This window comes from Ictidomys tridecemlineatus, chromosome 2 (genome assembly GCF_052094955.1).
Source record: "Ictidomys tridecemlineatus isolate mIctTri1 chromosome 2, mIctTri1.hap1, whole genome shotgun sequence".
Classification (NCBI taxonomy): domain Eukaryota; kingdom Metazoa; phylum Chordata; class Mammalia; order Rodentia; family Sciuridae; genus Ictidomys; species Ictidomys tridecemlineatus.
The window spans coordinates 182949503-182966438 of NC_135478.1; the positions used below are offsets into that span (position 1 = coordinate 182949503).

The window sequence follows — 16936 nt, forward strand, 5'->3', positions numbered from 1 at the left end:
TTATGGGCATTGACATGTTCTATAATGTGAGACTACATCCCCCCACTTTAATTCATAAATTTAAGTCCTAACCTATTTTACCTCAGAGTGTGGCTATATTTGGAGATAGTTCTTTTAAAGAGGTAATTAAGAAAAAAAATATGAGGTCATTAGCGTGGGCCTTAATCCAGTATGACTGGTGTTCTTATAAGAAGAGGAGATTAGGGCACAGACATATATAGAGAGAAATATCCTGATAAAACTAGTAAACTAGATATCAACCTAGTAAACTAGAAGACAATGACCCTCATAAGAGAGGCTTCAGAAGAAATCAACTTTGCCAACAACTTAATCTTGGATTTACAGCCTGCAGAACTATAAGGAAATAAATTTCTATTCTTTAAACCATGCAGTTTGTGGTACTTTGTTACAGCAGCTCTAGCAAACTAATACAACATCTTAATTTTTTTTTGTTTTTATTATTATCCCTAGGGAACATATATTTTATGAAAGGTGAAGACTTTCTTGTGTTCATATGTCTTCTCTGTATAATTTAGGAAACTGTCAGATCAGATACAAAATCTGTTTTGTTCAGCTGCTTCTGTCCTGTGTTTTTATATTCCTTATAGGTACTTGAGACATGCTACTTTTCTATTGGGATGTTCTATCTCTTCCTATAGATTTATTAATTCATCTAATGAAGAATTTTATTGGAATTAAGATCCATTATTAACTTGGTTGGATTGTTTACTATTAAATATAATGGCAATAATTTAGGTGTATTTGAAAATAACAGTTATAGTGTGTCTGTCTACTTGCATATTTATCCAGGATGTAAGTCTGTATGCGGGAGAGTAGTATGCTGCTATTTGAGGGTTCCAGGATAGCTTAAATAATGACCTAGTGGCCTACATTTTTTATAGGTTCTAAAAGTTTCTAATGTTACACTGGGAAATAAAAGAGGCTTACTAACATTTAATTTTCATTTGCTTTTTGGGAACATCTATATAATCCTACAAGATAAATATTCTTGGTTATTATTTCCACTGGCAAACAGTTTTTCTTTTCACTCATAAACTGCCTTTTGCCATACAGTTTTTGTCATATTTCTTAAGTTCTTCTGGTCATAAAACTACTTTAAAATATCAAACTCATCAATCATATATTTCCTGGACTTCCATAATATAACTTGACTCTTAAATTTACAGTCCTTTTGCTGAGCATAATTTAGCTTTTAAATTTATAGATCTTCTTGCTGGACAGATCAAGCTGTTCAGTGTTTGAATAATGTATTCCTGATAAAGGACAGAGTAGGTCTTTATAAAGAACATGACTGGCAACACCTTGACCTGATCAGGATGATTTCAAGTTGAAATTTGAGAGGAGAAAGAAATACTGATAAAACTAGTAAACTAGATATCATGAAAGGCAGTGGTTATAAAGAAGGACCCAGAACAGCACTGTGGCTTCTGGTATTTATCTTCTACTTCACAGAGATGCTGGTGTTAAAGTAAATCTGAAATTTTAATAGAAGGCAAATACATTTTCTAGTTATATAAATTTACATGAACATTCAATATTCTTAAGTATCCCTGAAGCTTGATGAGTAAGTATCATTCTTTTGTGTTTTATGGTTTGGTTTTAGAATATATGTCATATGATAATCTTTGTTGACAGTAAACAATGTTTTAAAATATTATAAATACATTTATAATTAGAGTAGAGTAAATGCAATTACAGTGGGAAGGAACATAAATTTCATTGAATCCTATCTAATACAAGACAAGGGAACATAATCTTATGTCAAGAAGAGGTCTTCACAAAGGAAGTCGTTAAACATAATGGTAAAAATTTGGGGATTTTGGGTGGTGATAAGTGGAAAGAAAAGCAGAAATTCTGTTCTTATGGAAACAGGGTTTAGTTTCTTAAATGTAGGACAGAACATTTTATTTTCTAAGGTTATCTCCAACCCTATTCTCTGTTAATGCAATTAAGTTGATATTTTTGAAATGTGGGATGAAAAAGTTTTCTTTCCCAAATTTAGTATGTATGAAAATTGAATGGAGCTGGGTTTGATGGCACACACTTGTAATCCCAGTGACTTGGGAGGCTAAGGCAGGAAGGTTGCAAGTTCAAAGCCACCTCCGCAATTTAGCAAGACCCTAAGCAACTGGATGAGTTCTCATCTCAAAATAGATAAAAGAAGGAAAAGGTCTGGGGATATGACTTGGGTGGTTAGGCTGTTCTGGGTTCAATCCTTGGTTACCACCGCCCACCCCCCCCCCAAAAAAAAAAAAAAAACGAACAAAAAAGAAAAGAAAAAAAATTGAATGGAACATTTGTTAAATTGTATATATCTGAGATCAGAAATTCTGATTTAATTTTGAAGTAGGACCTAGCAATCTACATTTTATGTTTTTGATTGAGGATTCCATGTTATTCTTTAGATAAAAATAAGTTTATTAAAATATCATTCTTTTGCATTTTATGGTTTGGTCTTGGAATATATGTCATATAGACAATCTTTATTGACAGTAAACAATGCTTTAAAATATTATAAATATTTTTATAATGCGAGTAGAGTAAATGCAATTACTTTATAACATTTGCTGCTGTAATTTAGGATGTTGTGAAGAAAGGGAAAGTGGTACGTAAGTGAATTAGGGCAATAACTGAAGTCAGCAATTCTACATGAATCTGTCATTTTAGATCCTCAGGGAAGCAGATACCAAGATGGGGTAAGAAGAGAGAGATAAAGGGGAGGAGGGGAAGGCATAGGGAATATTTAGATTACTGTGAAATCCGACACTTTGTAGAAGTTGAGTGAAGGAAAATGGATGGGGTTCCGTGATACAGGCCTAAGCAAATCTAAGCCCGTCCAATGGTCAACTCTGATGTGTCAACAAAAAAGTCCACTGTTGACCAGACACAGCCAGACCCTGGCTCCCTCAGAGTTCTCAGTCATGGACATCTTTGTGGACAGAATGTAGCCTCTGCTCCAGCACTGTGGCACATCCTAAGTGCTGGAACTCCCAGCTCCCCCACTCCTCCTGACAGCCACCTCCTGAAGGGAAGTGGAGCAGTGCACATTCCTGGCTGCTACATATTTTTTTTGATGCTGACCGAGTGCGAATGCATACTTGGAGGCATAATTGGACATCATCTGTGCTGATTTCCTTTGGCTTCTGTTTGTTTGCTTCTACTTTTATTGTTTAAGTCTCTCTGATTCCATTTAGTCCTGCACATTTTTCCCCCTCCACCCATCAGGTGTATGATGTGAATGATTCTATTCATGTATGATTTTGTTTAAATCGATTCAAAAATAAATACCCTTTGTTAGGATGTGATGGTCAAAAACTGCTTTGTAAAGATATGGGATTTTAACAACTCAAGAGTCTTTCATGTTCTTCCTCTAGTCTGGCACCAAGAAGAACTTTCTCGGATTAACCAGTGTCTCACTGGAGCTGAAAGGAAGGCTGCTTTGTGTGAACTTTTGGATAAAGAGACCCAGATAATTGCTTCCATTGGGAGACACAGATCCATTGCTTATTTGGAAAGAGAGGAATCAGAAAAACAAGCTTTTTTGAATAAGGTTAGTGAAGAAACTATTATTTCAATATGAATGTATCTGGAGTTTAAAAATGTGTAATCATGATCTAAAAGGACAGAATCATAAGAATTTACATGAATTTTGTTTAGCATTTTGATGGCTTATTTCTTTAAGTTCTATATACTTAATTCTTATGTAGCTGTATATGTTAGTCACAGCCAAGAATAAAAAATGATAAGTAACCCAAAAGGAACTTGTTCTTAACTAAAGGGATTTGATCATGAAGGAAAAGATGGCGACACCTTCCTTGTGTCTCTGTTCATTTAAATTTAGGCTGGCTGTGTGAAGTAGATAAGTTGCACACTCTGGTGAAATGCATGGTATGAAAATCAGAGAACATCAGGGTCTGGGGTACTCTGATAGTAAGCAGCCTGGGGAAAATAACTCAAGTCTGGTGTCTTACTTGGGGCTCACTATAACATCAACTGACCCAAAGGGTTTATGATTATTGAAAACCATGAAAAAATTCAGTTAAGGGGAAAACTAAAGTAATTACCCTTTTGTGGTCAACCTGCCTGTTTGATATTGAATAGCTTGTTTCCATAGTAACACAGTTCCTTTTATAAACCTGATCTTTCCAAACAATTAAAAGCCAATCCAACCAGAATAAAAGGATGAATTTCTCCAAGAGATTAGCCTGTAGTGATTCTAGTTTTGTGGTTCTTATTTTTTGAGAACATTTGATCTTAAAAACTAATATATATATTAGTTTATCTCTATATATAGTTTATCTATATAGTTTATGTGTATATATATATGTACATATATGTGTGTGTGTATATGTGTGTGTGTGTGTATATATATATATATATATATGTATATGTATACTTTAAATGATATCTTCTTATTTTACTTATACACTATTTGATCTCAGTTTATTTTGGCTTTTGCTATAGTTCCAGGTCCAAGCCAAACCCATAAGAGCTTTCAAATCATCTATGCAGCTTCCTACTAGCGTTGTCCCTTGGATACCTCAAGAGTGCACCTCAAAATGAAGTAGCAACCCTAAGTCATATAATTTCACCATTTTTACCCTCCTCACTTCCATACAGATCCTATTCTGTAGCACTGGTATAACCTTTCTTAGGAATGTTTCATCATCTACTCATTTGCTTTAGACAGTTGCCTGGTTGGTGTTCTTTCTTCCCCATCTAGCTACAAACCTCTTTTATTTCTATTACTTTAATATCTCCTTAATTCTGCATTTTTTCCTTTCTGACTCACTATCATTAAGTACAGAGAAATAACTCTGTTGTGGCATCCTGATAACCTTGCCTGTAACAAGTAGGCCACACAGGCAAAGACTTGGAGCACAGATATTGTGAGTCTTGTCAGAATGCCTTCAGATCCTTCTGGAACAGGAAAGGAGAGGGGTAGCAGCTCCAGTTTCCTGCCTCCCCATTTTCCCTGAGAGAATGTCACAAGATAGACCTTGCCTTTTCTTGTCCATAAAATTGACACTTATTTGGTGGACTCTGGATTTTATTCTCACCTGGATTATTTTATGTTTCCAAGTTGGACTATTGCCTCTAGTCTAATCTTCTCAGTTCCCTCCTCCAACATCTACACCAGGGCCATAGTGACCTCACTAAACATACCTCTGATCCTGTCCTTCCCCATTGCCCTGAGAGAGCAGTGCTTCTTCTCATGATCTGTGGTATCTCCCTCATCCACTGTTTCCCTGTCACCACAAACACTGCCCCAGCCATGCTCAATTACTTGCATGTCCCCAGAAGGACCACGTATCCTTATTATGCTTTTGCATCTGAGGCTGCCTCTACATGAAACATCCTTTCCCTTCTTCTGTAGTAGCCAACTACTCACCCTATAAAACAGGCTCAGATGTCCCTTCTTCCAAGGAGGATCTGATTCTCCTACTAGCCTGCACTGGGATTAGCTGTCCTGGGATTCTGTCTCACCTTTGTCTTTGTATGCAGTGGTCATGTTTTGCTGTCTTTACTGAATGTCTGAATTCTTCCTAGATTCTGCACTTCTTAAGGCAGGAGATATCTTTCATCTCTATATCCTTATGTCTTAGTACATTCCTTATCACAGTATCAAGAAATGTTTGTGGAGAATGGCAGGGAGGAGAACTAAGGAACAGATATAATGGTGTGCAATTTTACATTTCAAACATCATCAAGAAATTATGTAGATTCTGTCATTTAAAATTCTTGAATATCTTTATTCTGAGAAAGAAGACTCTACCGTAGGGAAAACTGTAATACTCATATTTATTGTCATATTTCAAACAAAACTTCTTACTGTAGTAGGTTGCTTTTACTTGCATCCAAGCTTCAGCTCTGGAAACTATTCTGATGTGTCTGATCATTAATCTCACCAGAGAGAACGGCATGAATCCAGGCAACATGGGTGTTTCCATGAGCTGGAGGCTTCTAATTGCTAGGGGACAGGAAGATGGGTGGCACTTATCTTTTCTTACTTGAGGCTGGTCCATCTCCAAGATATTCCATGTGTGTTATCATTGCTGCTTTCAATTTCCTATGAACTACTGGAAATTCTGCTGTTCTAAATACTTGTATAATGCCTGTTCCTCTTTATGTGATGACTGTCTCACATTCCAGTCCCCATGTCCAAAGCATCATCTCTTTTTTGAAATTATATAAAATTCATCAGTGGGTCAAAGCCCAACATGTAAAAAGTGACTTCAGAGCCAATTGATTACCCTGACCCTTTCTCATGAAGTATAGCATGTTAAGAGGTCTTTATGTAAATTTCATTTAAAAAGCAGATAAAATGGAGAAATTTTGTTTACAAAGATTCCTGTGAGGAAGGAAGACCTTTTTTTTTTAATATTTGATAAGTTCTTGATATAGAATTTTAGGTCCTAAAGAATCCTGAGCATATAAAGAATTGCTGTGTGCTGGGAAAATAGAAAGTTTTTGATTTATTTTGTTGTTGTTTTGGAAGAGGAGAAAGAACCAGATAAGTGAGCTGGATTTTATGTAAGGCTGATGCAGGGTACCACAGAGAAGAAAGGCCAGAAAAATGAGGGAAAGATGTAAATGTTAGCCACAAGAAATCAAAGGAAGGTTTCTTGTGGGTCACAGATTTCAGAATTGGAGTTCTAATCCTATAGACACCCAAGATGAAAAACCAGTTGATCTCAATTCCCAGGTTAAATTTAGAGGCAGTGTACATTTTAGCTATTTTTGACCAAAGGGTAAGAAAAACAAACCATATAATAGAACACTTACACTTGAGAATAATCCCCAGTGTAATCTCATAATCTTTGGAAATACAGACCATGACTTTTAGTCTGTTGTAGTAAATTAAAAATCTGTTGCTACTCTAATGCAAAATAAGTTTTATCTTTTTGTATATGCTGCCATACTGAACATCTAAAAAACAAGGTAAATTTTATAAAGTTTTTGTTGTAAATACTTGTACAAGATTCCTGTCCACCTTCCCCATGCTATGCCTGTGTTGTCTCTGATATTCAGGTGGAGTTGGTGTTGATTTAAAAAATGTTGATTGAAGTAACTTCTTATTCTATGAGATTTTTTTTTATTGTTAAGAAAAAAATAGCTTAAAATTAGTACTTGAAGCTAGACAAGATGTCAAAACTAACAAACAATCAGAGACATATTACAAATATTCAGATATACATTTTTTAGCATCATAACATACAGACACTTAAACAGAAACAGAAATATTTGCTTTCTTATAGTTTGGAAATAACTTCAGAAAATAAAACTTTTTGTATTGGTTTTAGTTTAAATTCACTGAGTCCAAATACTTTGTGGTCCATTGAAATAATATTTTATCTTTTTATCCTGAACATAGAATTTCTCTGAATAATGAATGATATGATTTTAAATTGATCCAACCAAGTAAATTATAATGGATTTCTATACTGTTTGCAATTTTTTTTAAGTTTTTTTTTTTTTTAGTTGTCAATGGACCTTTATTTTATTTATTTATATGTAGCGGAGAATGGAACCCAGTGCCTCACACATGCTAGGCAAGTGCTCTACCACTGAGCCAGAACACCAGCCCCATAAGTTTTTATTCTTGCTAAGTGATTTACTCTAAATATTTTTCAAAGCATTAAATAATTTGTAATTTTAACACATCAAACATTGACTTCCACAGGTTGTCAGATATTAAAAGCCTATAGGTTGACAGAGGTGAAGAAATTCAGGTCAAAAAATTTGAAAGAAAAATCATGAGCTGGTTTCTAATGTATCTTGGATGCTCTACCCACTCTGCATCAAGAGATCATTTGAATTTTGTAAGAGGTTTTCCCTAGAGTAGGGGCCATTTATTTCTTTGATTCTCTTGGATTCATACACCATTTCTTATAGCCACAAGCTTAAGAAACTGCAATTCATGTCAGCTGTGTCATTTAAATGCTTTTTCTCCATACCCAGGTCCCCAGCAGCTAATGGGACAGGAAAATGCATCCAGCTCTTTGTGAACATGGCAAGAAACAGGGGTGTCTCTGTGGATGAATAAAACCCCTTTCCTGTATAAAAGAAAGGTTCATCACCACCCAGTGGCTTTTGAGGGGTTAAGCTTGTGCTCGCTTTGTGCCCTTAGGGACTTGAGAATTAATTTAGGAGGAAGAAAAAGCCCACTCTCACAGTGTGGCCATTTCTTCTCTTTTGTGGATGCCTGCTGCTCTCAAGGTTTTTGTTATCTTTCCACCTTCCCTTCCCTGAAATGCGTCTTCCTGCTGTTCTTCTGTTCCTCTGTCCCAGAGTCTGTGCTGTCTCATTTGTTGGCAGCTAAATGGAATTTATTACGCTTCATTTTCTGAAGCAATTTAAGAACATGATTGTTGTACAGTTCTTATTATAGCCAAAGCATTCAAAGAAAAAAGGAAGTAGGAAAGAGAAATAAGCAAAGTTGACATTTTTCTGCGACAGAGTGAAAAACACCTTAAGACCTAAAATCAAAGAAGCTTACTCTTAAAGACCAAGCTATCAGTGTTGGCAGAAATATGCCCAAGAATAAAAACATCTTTGCCAAATGGATTTTTTAATATTATCTCCATTAGCTCTAGGGAACTGGAACTTCAGATCTGGGACTCTGGTTTTATCACTCAGTTCTCTTTATTTTATTAACTCCTAGTTATTCTTCAGTTTTCCTCTTAGATACTGTTTTCTTTTCACCAGCCTAGTGCTTTATAGCAATCCATAGTTATCTACTAACCTGTAGTCTTTACTCCATTCACCCTTTCTTTTATTTTTTTAACATCTATTTTATTTTTATGTGGTGCTGAGGATCAAACCCAGTGCCTCGTGAATGCTAGGCGAGCACTCTACCTCTGAGCCACAACCCCAGCCCTCACCCTTTCTTTTAATTACTTATTTTCTTAACTTTCCATCCCATAAGATTTGAGAGTTCTTGACATCAGGACAGTATTTTATTTACTCATTGTACTTATAGTACTCACAGTACTCACATAGTACTATTTAGTAAACACAGTAAATATTTGTTGAACCAATGAATGAATAAATAATTTAGGCCTGAGAAATATATAGAACTAGATGAAGAATTTATTTCTTATATTTTTTTGGGAGAAACAGGAGTAATAATCATAAAACAATTATAGAACAATATGGATCCAGCTTTTATTGGCCTGAGTGAGATAGAGGCCCTCCATGTTTGTGTGAGTGTTTCTACAGGTGTAAAAGAATTTTAGATACATTGTTGGCTCAAACCATAGTATTAGATGACTCTTTATAAAAAATGTAGGGTTTGAATTCAAAATTGAAGGGTAAGAAGTATTTGTATAAAGAACATATTTGGAAAGACCCAAAATATGATTATGTTGTACCAGATTCCACAGGGCCAGAAACTTGGAGGGAGAGAATATAGAATTAAATCAAAGCATCAACTGAAAAAAAATATAGTGAAGTAGATAAAGTAGGCATTTCCTAAAAACATTTTAAGGACTATTACAAATGAAGTAAGTAACCAACCTGCAGAGAAAAAAGTATTGTTCACATCACTGGTAGAAAGTAAATTACATTTAATAGAAACACCCTGAGAAAAATTTCATGCAATGATTAATATATTAGCTGGACTTTAGAATATTGCAGTATTAAACTCAGCCTAAGCTTGCTTATTCCTTCAAATTTTTAAAAGGAATTTTGAAACCAGTGTTGTACTTCAGTAACATGCTGAGGCTTACTCAAAAATGAGGCTGTATCCATTTTAATTATTTTATTTCTAAGTGAAAATAATAAAATATTTTATTGCTCTATTTCATTTTTATAATTCTTCAATCAATTTTATATAATTTTATTAGTCTGCTAATTAACAATACATTATTTAATATTATTTTTATGACCTAATATAAATTAATTACAGGGCTACAGCTTCTCAATTTTTGTATTACAACTAGAATTGAGAATTTAAAGTTTCTAATGAAGTTCTCTACCTGTGAACTACATTTATTTTCACTTTGAACAGAATATGATGCCATTATTTTGAAACTATATTGAATGCAGTTGTTTGTAAGAGGTAATTTTGTAGTGATCAATGTAATTTAGGTAATATAAAATGTAAAAAATTAAAGGTATATTGGTGTTATAACTAAAAAATTCTTGATAACAGTGACCTTTTGAATAACTGCCTTATATTATGTTTCCATTTTGTTATTCTACATTCCTAATGATTTGTTCCAATGCATACATCTTCTCTTTAAGTTTCAAATTAAATCTAGGATTTAAAGGGCTACAGGTATGGCATAATTGGGCATAAATTGAGGTCCTTATGAACCCCATAGCAATTATCAGTTAACCTACAAAAACTTGGTAGGAGAGAACAGAAGCAGTGGCAAACAGAGAGGCCCCATCATTACAAATTATCCTGGTGTCCTCTAGTCTGGAAGAACTAATTCTGTGTCCTGTCTCTGGTCTTTGGCCTCCTCTCCTAGGAGTCTTTAAATGAATTTCAAGGCACGTGAACTCCATCTTTGGCCCTTGGCTCAGGGGGAGGAGACTAGGTTGGGAATTACTAAGCCAGATTTGGAAATAGGAAGTGAGAATTTTAACTAACATCAAGGTAGCAGGGATCATAGCACTGCTAAGATAGTGAAGTGCAGATGTCCCCTCAAACCCATGGCAGATTGGTTCCAGGACCCCCAGTGGATACCAACATCCACAGTTGCTCAAGTCCCTTATATAAAATGGCATAGTATTGGTATATAACCTATGTATGCCTTCTTGTGTACTTTAAGCCTCTGGATTATTTATAATACCTAATACAATGTAAGTACTATGCAAATAGTTATTACACTTGTTGTTTAGAGAATAATGACAAGAAAAAGAAAAGGCCTATATATTCAGTACAGACAAAATTTTTTAAAATTATTTTTTGATCTGTGGTTGGTTGAATCTGAGTATATGGAACCCACAGATAGAGAAGACTTACTGTATAGTTGTTTCACTATGGACATCTGCTTTATGAAGAATTTTGAACTTGCTATAGATTTATTTTTGTGTAGGGCTCCAAACCATAAAAATCCCTTTCTGGTGTATCTTTAGGTCTGAAAACATTGAAGATTGTCACAACTGCTACATAAAAGTTGTCTGCAGATTTGGGGTAAAATTGGGAGTTCATAACCCACTTCAATCTAATGTATGAAATATGATATGTCAAGAGCTTTGTAATGTTGTGAACAACCAATAAAAAAATAAAAAATAAAAAATAAAGAGAAATGCAAATCAAAAAAAAAGTTATCTGCAATTGGCAGGGCATAATCAAGACACATTTATTATATACACTCAACATAGTTGAATCAAGCAGATAATATATTCTTAACATTCTTAATGCATGCCCCCTGTCCCTACCTGGGGCTAATGAGTAATTCTACATGCCCATAAAGCCATTCAGCATACCAGTTAGTGCAGGTTGACTGCAGATTCTGAAATCTGTAGAAGACTTTTCTATTGACAGAACAGCTCATTTTTTTCCTAAAATGTTTTATGTTGGCCTGATCTATAAATTCTTCAATTAATTTTCCTAAGTTTTAGTGCTACTTTTAGTTATGAATGACATTAGGGTAAACTTTTAGAGGAAGGAACAAAATTGTTATTTTTTACCTCTAATTAACTAGAATTCTAAATACAATATTATTTTAAAGTGTTCAGCTCCAAAGATATGGAGAAGATCTGATGGCAAAACAGTTGAGATGGATACCCAGTTCACCATCAGAGCCAGAGAACTGCAGAACATCTATAAGTGCATTATACTGAGGAATCTCTCTCAAGATGAGAGAGTGGATATACTCTTAACACTTAAACATACTGTGAAGGTATGTTTACTTTCTCTTAGTTTTGGTGTAGAGTTCAATATAAATAATAAAATTATTTATTTATAAATAATTAGCAATATAAGTATTTTTTGTTAAGTAATTATAAATATTTTTAATAAATGTTTATATATATTTTATTGTATCAACAATTATGTTATTTTGATATCATTTGGGAAGGATATGGTTTGTTAATTAATATTTACCTAAAAGCTCTTAAATATATATTATACTACATAATAAAAGGTAAGCAGAGCTTAATGAATATTTGAAATGTAAATGTATCTATGCAGTGCATGCAAATGTAAGCAAATAAATTGCATGAGATTAATAATTAACTCATTTCCACAAAACAGCAATTATTATCTACACTTTTGGACATTTTTCAATGAAAAGCTGTTTTTCACAGTTTTAAAGCAGTATCATATAGTATTTTTCAAATCTCTTTTTCTCTTCCATTATTGACTTCTGTGTTTTAAATTCTGCTTTAAATGAAAACAAAGTTGATGGATGGCACAGGTCAAGTTTCCTCAAGAAACTGGCTCTAGTATGGGGTTTGTGTTTAGAGGTTCACCAGAGTGCACTCAAGATCACTGGTGTGAGGCAGTATAGAAAGCAGGATTGTGCAGATAGAGTTCACCTGCAGTGACTTTAGCCAGTTTCTCTGGGAACTTTGAAGCTGGGTCAGTCCTCCAGAGTCCTGCTGAATTGAAGCAAGGGTCAGGACTTTTCACTCCCACATGGGCCTTCTACTGGATGTGAGCTGACACTGGAAAAGAAGTGTGATTTGGGATGAGGCACCTCTTTCTCAGCGTGCACTAAGACTCAGAAAGACAAGTAGCCCATGTTTTCTCTCATGTGGAATCTAGGGGGGGAAAAGCGTAGATATGAAAGTGGAAGGAGGCTGTCAGCGAAGAGGAAGGGGAAATGGGGAGTGAAGAAATAGAATAAATATGATCAAAGTACATTATATGCATTTATCAAATTGCCTCAATGAAACGGGTATTCTGTACAATTAATATGTACTAAAAATTATAATAATAAAAACAGAATTTTCACAAAGGAACTCAGTTGAGAGTTGTTGGTCCATGACAGGCCAGAAGGGGGAGTCTGAGAGCTGCAGTTCTGACTATAGCATACCCTGCACAAATTGCTGTTTCATGTAAGTTAGGGGAATAGTTCCTCTGATCTGGATAAGCCCTTTCTTCCTGGAAAAAATTGCAGGAGTGTGGTTAGTGAGAACAACTGCAGCCCCTGTTGTAGCCATTGGCTTTAAGGCCACATAGATACTCTTTCCTCTCTTTCCTCTGCTACCCATTTTAGATTTCCATCACTCTAGACTAGCACCCTGACTGATCTGGGTGGCCAATAACTTGGGGTGACCACACCTTCAGAACTCTAGACTACAGATTACTATGCTTTTTCTCAGGCTAAGGAGTCTAGGCTTCCATTTGTTGTCAAAATCAGGCAAGGGTATACCAAGACATGCCTACTGTCCGAGTGTCAAACATATTCTTCATTGTCCCCATTAGGGAGTAAGTGGGGCCAATTCTATTTCCATTCTCTTTGTTTCTAGGATAGAGCAGTTTCAGAGGCTTCCATATGATCTTTTCCATCAGTATATTTCTTAATCTACAGGTCAAAAGATCAAGAGTAGAGTGGTTGTGCCAACTACCAAGTATTCCATTCCAGATATGAATTCAAGGACTGGGGAATGAATGCATAAAGTCTCTATGACCAATTAGTATCCATTGAGAGCTGGACCTGGGCCAAGTTCCCTTTTCTTTTTTGTTTCCACTTACCCCTGATTCTCAGAGGGTCCTGGGCCTTTATGTCCCCAATCCCTAGTAATTGGTCATTTGAGTCAGGATATCACCAAGAAGAAAGCATGACTGTTTTAGTTAACGTTTTTGCTGCTGTGACTAACCGATTGACCAGAACAATAGAGGAGGAAAAGTTTATTTGAAGGCTCACAATTTCAGATGTCTTAGTCCATAGAAGGCTGGCTCCATTCCTCCGGGCTCAAGGTGTCAAGGTGAGGCAGAGCATCATGGTGGGAGAGTGTGGCAAAGGGAAGCAGCTCACATTGGGAAGGAGAGGGGGAGGGGGAGAGAAAGGGGGAGGGGGACCACTCTCCAGACAGAAAATATATACCATATAGCCATGCCCCCAAGAACCACTTCCTCCAGCCACACCCCACTTGCCTCCAGTTACCACTCAGTCAATACCATCAGGGATCAATTCACTGATTGTGTTAAGATTCTCACAATCCAATCATTGTTTCTCTGAGGTATCGTGGATTCTTACTGCTAAGCACTCTAATTCTTTTGAGAAGAAACTTCACCAAGACACATGGCACTCTTAAAATACATCAAATAGCTGTGTAGATGGTTCTTATTGGGAGACAGGTTCCCATAGTATCTTGCATTTCTGCCTATATTGAGAGCACAGGCTTTCACTGCTTTTGTTCTGGACTGCCTTTTCAAAGATCCTATGTAGTGTAGTGATCAGCCTTGATAGGTAATGCTAGTTAGGTAGAGAGGGGAATCAATAGTTGTAGAGGCAAGAAATAAACATGACATTTGTAGAGAGCAAAAGAAAGATAGGGAATGCAGTAGGAATCCCTACCTGACCAAATAAGGAGCAGTACCCAGTTAATTAAAAATTCCAATGATGAATTCAAAAGATAACTCATGCATATTAATGTTTCAACTTAAAATATTCAGATATACATATACATGTATAAATATATTTAACAGTATTTTGATGGAGGATTAAGGTAGGTGAGCATACCTTAAATTCTGACTCTATTCACTTATGATTGTACAATCTTGAATAAGTTCCTTAATATTTCTGGAAATCAGTTTCATCATTAGTAAAATTAGTCACTTCAAGAATATGTATATGTGTACATATCTATCCACATATATAGAGATATATACATATGGTCTCTCACTAATGGGGAGCCCTCTGTGAACAACAGGTTTTATTTTGATGACAATTACTAACACAGAATCTTAAACCTGAATATAACTTTCTAGGGATCTTGAGAGAGAAAGAGATCATGAAGGAGTATGAGAATAAATAAGAGTGATGTCTAGGTCTCATCTTAGGGCAGTTAAATTAGACCCTCAAATGTGAAGACAATATCAAAATCTCCCCCAGTTCCTCCTAGAATGCCTGCAGGGTGAAGGACCACTGATGCAGACTTTCATATTAGCTTTACAAGTAAGCGTGAAGAAGCATGAAAGAACATTTTACTCCTGCTCATTGCCTTCTGACTGAATTATCTTGTTCTCCTCTGGGCAGTTGGAGGAAACTATTTCTGTTTTACTACTTATAAGTACTGCTTTTATCCTGGAACTCTTAACCTGGGCTTTCTTATTTATCTACATCCATTATTATTACTTTATAATTTCTAAACACAAACCCCTTTCCTACCTGATTGCGGTCCTCTTGTCTGCTAGCACTTACTATCATGCTGACTTGCATGGTAGACATTTCCTTGTTTTTTCTTTAGTTTTACCACCTCTGTATAAATAATATGGTTTAGTGTTGCTTATTTTTGAATTTTCTTAAATTATACTGTATTGTTTCATCTTGCTTATTTTGCTTAAAAATCACTTTGTAAGATTTAAGTATATTATTTTATATAGCTAGAGTTCATTCATTTCCATAAGTTAGATAATATTCCATTGTACAAATAAACTGTAATTTATTTAGGCAATTATTTTGTTTACAGATGTTGCTTATTTCTAGTTTTTTGGCTCCTGTGAACAATAGCTCCAGACGTGCATTTCTTTGGGCCAATGACTATGCATATCAACTCTACTACTAGAAAATGCTAATTTTTTCCCCAATTGGTTATAATAATTTCTACTTCTAGCAGTATTGTATCATTTCTCTTAAAATGTAGCTTCTGGTGATTTTAAAAAATTTTATATTGAATATTTTGTGTTTTGTATAGGAACATGAATGTAAACTGACCCAGGAAATCCTAGAACTGATTGATAGAGAAGTTGACCTTATGATGAGAGGAGTCAAACCTTATAACCTAGAAGGACTCAGAAAAAGAATCGCAACACTCTTTTTTCAATATATTAAAACACCTCTGTTTAATCCTGAAGTGGCAAGATTCTTGAAGGTACTCTATTTTTTCCCCTATATTCCCTTTTCAGAATCCTAGATGCAATATGTTAAATTGGAAGATGCTCAAATTTTGCTTTAACTCTTTATTTGGAATCTAGTGGAAGATCATTTTATTGGTGAAATTTCCTTTGAATGATTAGTAAGTTGATAAACTATACTTACTCATTTAACTTCTATGCCTGTGATTCTAGCCTTGAATGTTTCTCAAAATAACTAAACCAATGTTCCAGTTGAGTATTGCATTATGTTGAATTCATCTAATATCTCACACCTCGATGCTTTACACACACTGCTGTTTCCACCCAGAATGCTCTGCTATTTTATTTCATCAACCAAATCCCACTTAGGTTTAGAGACTCAACTCTCATTGGTGTCCTCTCCTTCATGGAAGAGTTAAACTTTTCATTTCTTAGATTGCATGTTGCACCTTATTTAACTTCCCTAAAATACTTAGCACATAGCTATACTGATTAGTGAACAGACCCCTATAGATATTCTGAGGAAAATCCAAATGTAAATTGTGTTTGAATTAAAATGTGTTCTCCAACTCTGGCATGCTTTGGTTTCTGGGGGATTTTGTGGTCCTACGCCAAGATAAGTGCCTTATTGCTTTCATACTGTGCAAAATCATTTAAAACACTTTCAGTAAATTGGGATTAAGGGGAGGGGATTGCCAAAGAATTATACATTGTGTTTTATTTCAATGATTATTTTTAAAGTTATAATTTAAGGAGCAGACTAAATATTTCAGCTTTTTGATGAAACAGAATCCCAATATTTAGACAAAACCTTTAGAAGAATATAATTTATTCTAGAACCTTAATTATATTGTTAAAAGCATATTAAATTATAATGGAAGTCCAAGAGAAAAGTTGCTCATTCTGTTATTTCAATCAGTGGTTCATTTGTTC

General features: G+C 35.1%; 1 protein-coding gene across 2 annotated transcripts in view; it reads left to right on the plus strand.

Annotated features, from left to right (window-relative positions):
- The window catches only part of Iqub (IQ motif and ubiquitin domain containing), a 76489-nt gene that overhangs the window by 40778 nt on the left and 18775 nt on the right, over nt 1-16936 (plus strand). The window contains exons 8-10 of one of the 2 annotated variants that reach the window (XM_078040294.1): nt 3396-3571; nt 11709-11879; nt 15844-16020. In XM_078040294.1, the coding sequence (XP_077896420.1) occupies nt 3396-3571; nt 11709-11879; nt 15844-16020 (524 nt within the window). The remainder of the gene's footprint in view (nt 1-3395; nt 3572-11708; nt 11880-15843; nt 16021-16936) is intronic. The other variant, XM_078040295.1, reaches the window with a different exon arrangement.